At 42.8% G+C, this 5,390-nt stretch overlaps 2 protein-coding genes across 3 annotated transcripts in view; one reads left to right on the top strand and one right to left on the bottom strand.

Moving 5' to 3' along the window:
* LOC108795349 (SLAIN motif-containing protein-like) overlaps positions 1-2,940 on the top strand; it is a 26,293-nt gene extending 23,353 nt beyond the window's left edge. The window contains exons 8-9 of the mRNA XM_018566587.1: positions 447-750; positions 2,505-2,940. Coding sequence (XP_018422089.1) covers positions 447-750; positions 2,505-2,568 — 368 coding nt within the window. The 3' untranslated portion in view covers positions 2,569-2,940. The remainder of the gene's footprint in view (positions 1-446; positions 751-2,504) is intronic.
* The window catches only part of VAMP7 (vesicle associated membrane protein 7), a 37,546-nt gene continuing 32,229 nt past the window's right edge, over positions 74-5,390 (bottom strand). For both annotated transcript variants that reach the window (XM_018566589.1, XM_018566588.1), the window contains exon 9: positions 74-84. The gene's annotated coding sequence lies outside the window, so the exon portion shown is untranslated. The remainder of the gene's footprint in view (positions 85-5,390) is intronic.

Raw genomic sequence — 5,390 nt, forward strand, 5'->3', positions numbered from 1 at the left:
ATATCCTAGACAACCCCCCCCCCCAATCCAAAACTAGAAAAAAAAAAAAACCTTTAAGTGCAGGATTTTCTTTAAACCTGAAGTCTACATTGAGTAAAGGATAACTATCCTGAATGCCTTTTTCCCCTCAAATAGCCTAAAACCCATGCCTGCACCTTGCCATAATCTTGACATCTAGCAGCCAAAGTCTCATACCACTGGCTACTTCCACAAAATCTATCCCCATGAACCTCTATAGGGCAATTTCAAAGTGCCTCCCGTATTGGGAGATGGCCTCATAAAAGTCTACAAGGATTGACTGTGCAGGCACAGCAAGTCAAAGGAGATTTCATGTGTCATTTTATCCATTTTAAAAACATATAAACTTTATATTGGAAGGACAAAAATGCACTGCGATCTCAAATCATACAATATAAATGGATAATATGTGGATCTTTATTTTATAGGTAATGCACCAAGTAAACTGAGGTACAGCTCCGGCCAGCCAGCAGCAGCTCTCCGTCAACCAATTAAAACAGGTTTAAGCACAAGTTCCCTCCTGAACTCAAAGCAGCCAATAAAATCATCTGGTTACAATAGTACAAGCAGTCTTCGTAAAATGCAATCTTCACCTGGCTTAATTCCAGCCATCCCTGGTGCTGTTTCTAGAACTGGAAACAATCCACCCACCATGAAGCACTCGGGTGGAAAAGCTCAGTCCCCTGCAGGGAACGCAACTCCCAAAAGCAAGATGATGCAACCATCTAGAAGGCAAGTGTCCTTTGTGTCTTTTATTTTATTTTTCTGCAGCTGTGTTTAGTGTCATACCAAATGTAAATCTTTGCCCTTGTTTGTGATTAAACGGGTTTGCTTTTTAACCCGGTACCACCAGCGGCATTCTTCTTTTACTTTGCTCCCCTGCAGTTCCGCTCAACTTCTGGGAGTCAAGAAAGTGCCTGTTGTGTCTGAGTGTGTGAAATCTGGTGCTTGGTGATTTTCTGGGGCTGTCACGTGCGGGCAAAGAGATACCGTATATACTCGAGTATAAGCCGTCCCGAATATAAGCCGATGTAACTGTGAAAGCTTTTATAGGAGATCAAACTTGCGCTTGGCAGTGAAGTGAAATTATGCAGGAGCAAAAAGACAAGAATATGCTGCTGGGGATGGTGGGCCTTAAATTGAGGCTAGGTTCAGTGTATCCCTAAGTATTGAGAAATTCCCCTTAGACCCATGTGGGCCTGACATCTGATACTGGAGATATGTGGAACCTGAGAGTTACCGATAAGAGTATTTGGTTGAGTACTCATACTCTCCCAAATGCTCCGATACAGGAACTGACTGCCAGTGCCATAGGAGTTTTTTTTCCTCTGACTGGCAGTGCCATAGGGCAACATGGAGCCAGCTTCCTGGGCAATCAGGAAGCCGGCTCCATACTGATTGGCTGGGAAGTCTGCTTGCTGGCCAATCAGCCGGATGGTGGGGTCATTATTTGCCGCTCGGCTTCCTGATTGGCCGTGAAACCTGCTTCCCAACCAATCACAATTAAGCCGGCCAAATATGGAGCAGACTTGCCGGGCGGCATGTCATTACTCACTGCTTGGCTTCCCGATTGCCCGGGAAGCCGGCTCCATGCCTACTGGCATCGGTACTCTGTATCGGCGAGTACCGAAAGAAAAATATCGATACTCACTACTGAAAAACCGGTATCAGTGCATCCCTACTGACCACTAATTCTCATATCTGTCTTTTTATCGATACACAGTTGAAAGAAATGTAGAGTTTAAATAAATGTGAGAACCATATTACCTGCCAGAAGCTTTGTAACTAAATCTACGTTTAGCTTGGAAGTGGGGGACGAAACTAAAAACGTCATTTCTTGTTTACATTGAGTGTTACTCAGACATCTATAAACCCGGGCAATTCAACTGCATAAGTAAATGTCAGTGAAAACCATGTGTCAAAGTGATCAGTAGATAGAGGTGTGTATGAGCAGGTAATAGTCTATGGAAATCTTGGCTTTTCCTGTAAAAACAATTACCTTTGCTTTGCCCCAATCCTCTTCCAAAGTTTCCCAATTCCTCCCTCAATGTAACGGGTAGCCTCAATCTTCTTCTATAAGAACACTCACAAGAGGAGTGGCCAAGGTCATCTTCCAGTGCAGTGTTGGTTTGCATATAACTTTATCAGTCTGTGTTGTGTTGCTTGATCAGCGGATCATGTTGCAAGTTCTGACTTTTTACTATTTAATTGCTGGCAGGTTTGAAGCCAGTAGCAAGGTGTGGGTGAAGGTATGGCCGCCATCAATTTTAGGGAATCAAAGTTGGCATTTGCGTATCAGAGCATTTCAGGTTTCGAGGGTTGCTGGCGCCCTCGGAGATGCATTGGCTAGTAAATGCAGGCGACGGAGAGTGCTTGCTTCATTCTGAATCTGGAATGGTGTACCAGCCTTCCTCGCATCCTGAAAACCAATTATTTCATGGGTTGCTCCAATAAATGAACATTATCTTGTTTTTCTGTTATTATAGATCTCTTTCCTCAAAGTCAAACACACTGGGAAATGACGACTCCTGGAAAGAAGGATGTTATTAAATCTCCCCAAAGATGAGTTGCTTTTCCCTAATCTGTCCAGCGGGCTGGACTTCAACAATGTTTCAGAGGAAAGAATAAAAGAAAAAAAAAAAATCTTGCTTGCCATATTGGAAGAAGCACCCCGTGTCTTTGATATAGTTTACCTTTTTTCACAACAGAACTCCAAAATGAAAATGTTTTGTGTTGTCGTAGCAAAGACATCTGTTTGCACCAAAAACACTTGAGCCATCGGTTAAAGAGGGAGAAAACGTGTAGATTTGTGTCTCCACAGACTTTTTTTGCACTGTTAGATTTAAAGTGTACCAGGTGATATCTATTGCAGGTATCCATTTTGTATGTAGAAACAATAGTAACTCTGGTGGAACTACTGCGGGAGAGGTAGGTGTAACCAGTCCCACTGGGGGATGTAGCCATTTCTGGGCCCACTTCCAGGCTACGAGGGACGGATAACTACCCCCTGTGCAAGCAGTAGGAAGTTGGGTGGAGTTTGCATGGTGTGTTACCCTGGGTGTACAGGTTTCCTTTGATCCCTATTGTGCGAGAGGTCAGGTTTCCAATGATCCTTGTTGTGCCCTGCAGACTTTGAAATACACATAGACCACTCACTGACTTTTTATTAGATCCGGATGGGATGACTCTGCACAATGCTTTGCCCACAATGGCAGACTTTGTCCTGTTGCCTAAAAGTGACCAGTTTTGACATATGTGACTGGTGCCTAAGGAGCCACTGCCTTTTGTACCTCAGGGATATCACTAGTATGTACTCTGGCCCTCTTTTATGTGACAGTCCTTTTCTGAGTTGTCAATTTACTTTGTGTTATAGCTCGTGGAAACCATCCTCCTTTGTACTTGTCTAACTTGGGCAAAAGAGTTCTGTTGGTTGTAATGGGTTAGTGCACTGAAAATGACAATATGCATGTTGTTGTGGAAGCACTGGCTGCAGTCTTGGACACCGTTCTTGTATAGTCACAGGCTATGTAAACAAAAAGGATATGAATGGGATGATACAATGATGCTTTTTTATGATAAGTGGTAAATCAGAGTTGATGACGTGGTTGGTCAAAACCAAAGTCCTCCTTTTAGGGTCCGTTTAAATTAGCTAGGGCGCGTTATGCCTTGTGTAACATGCCCCTGCTGACATTTCATTCAAACTTATGCCCTGCAGTGCTTTGCAGACATTCTTCATTTGTATGCTGCATACACCAACTCGCATGTATAGTGTGAACAAGGTACAATTGTTTTCTGTGTGCCCTTGTGTTGATCAATGCAGATCAACACTGTTAAATGCACATGGTGGTAAGGAGCCCTTAAAGTATAGGATTGCCTTCAGTCGTATGAAACCCATCGTGGCATTCCATCCCGTTTCTTAGCTCATGGATCTGCTATACATTCCCAGCGCCCAGCAATGGAAGTCCATGTCTAGCAGACCTCTCCAATTTTCTGCTGTGCTGGTTACCCCTGGGCAAAAACTGTGCAATGGTGTTGCATTTTGTGGCCCTCTATCCCTCGTGTTTATTGAATACCCAACTAAAACCAGTGGCTTCTTATGTCGTTTTAAAATGTATATTGAGAGTAGCAAGTCACTGCTGATCTTATTCTGATGACGCTAGTAGCTTGCCTGTCTTCAAAATGGAGTCTCTGACCAGAACATGCATGCCGATTTTGAGATCTCTTGGTCTACATACATGTTCCTGCTCAGTACAGGCAGTCCCCGGGTTACGAACAAGATGGGGACTGTAGGTTTGTTAAGTTGAATTTGTATGTTATTGAAACAGGCAAATTCGTTTTTTTGTTTTAGATAGCATATGGAAGGGTTTACCCCCTGTAAAGTTTGTTTTGCTGTGTGTGCCCTTGTTCAGAAGATTTCACCTCACTTTCTGTCCCTGTGACAATTGGATTGTCGTGAAACAAGGATTGATGATAAAGCTTCAATGGGGACACCTTTTTCCCATGATCACTCTTACAGGAGTGAATTCCCCTTCCTAGGGGTAGATGTCCTTTCACTTCTTGTTGTCTTAAGGACAGGAAGTGAGATTAAATCTTTCTAGAGGATACAGACAGCAGTAAAATGCTCACAGTGACCCAGAAGAAGAGGTGGGCACCCCTCGTCTACACCTCTAACAAGAGCCAATTTCCTGTAATGTACGTACAGTACTACGAACCAGACCCAAAAAGGTGGGCACTCAGCGGCAGCATTACAACTACCCCTGCTGTACAGTAATAGCCGTGGTATGTAACTCGGGGACTGGACTGCCTGTACTTGAAGATCTTAACTCTGTTTGACATCCAGAAAACGATCATTTTAAAGAGGTCAGTAATGGTTGCCTCCATCCTTCCTTCGCACAAGTATCTTTTAATGTATTGGTGTAAACAGGTCCTTAGTATTCAATGAATGCTTCAAGTGTGGGCAACCAAATTCTGCTCACCCTGCATTGTATAAAACACTGCCCAAACCACTCCAGAGCACAGGTATCCAATGAAACCTGATCGTATTTATATGTTAAATGGTTAATTTAGTGATTATTGGATCAGTGCACAAAATGGCCACACTGTCGCTTGCAGGCCGGATACACTTTAAGTCAGCTGATTATGTGAAATAAAATGTTAGAAATGGATATCTGTAATGTAGTTGGTCTTAAAGTTGTTGTTTTTTTTAATATATCGATCAGTTTTTTGTTACTTGATCTACTGAGTCCATTTTTTTCAGCCTTTGTTTTTCTACTTTCCAGCAGAGATTTTGTTCCTTTTATCTACAAGTTTTTAATGTCCTTGATGAATTCAGAAAAAGGTGTGAATATGTGTGTACATAATAGATCTATGGT

The sequence above is a fragment of the Nanorana parkeri genome, unplaced genomic scaffold (genome assembly GCF_000935625.1).
Source record: "Nanorana parkeri isolate BGI_ZX_2015 unplaced genomic scaffold, ASM93562v1 scaffold960, whole genome shotgun sequence".
NCBI classification, from domain to species: domain Eukaryota; kingdom Metazoa; phylum Chordata; class Amphibia; order Anura; family Dicroglossidae; genus Nanorana; species Nanorana parkeri.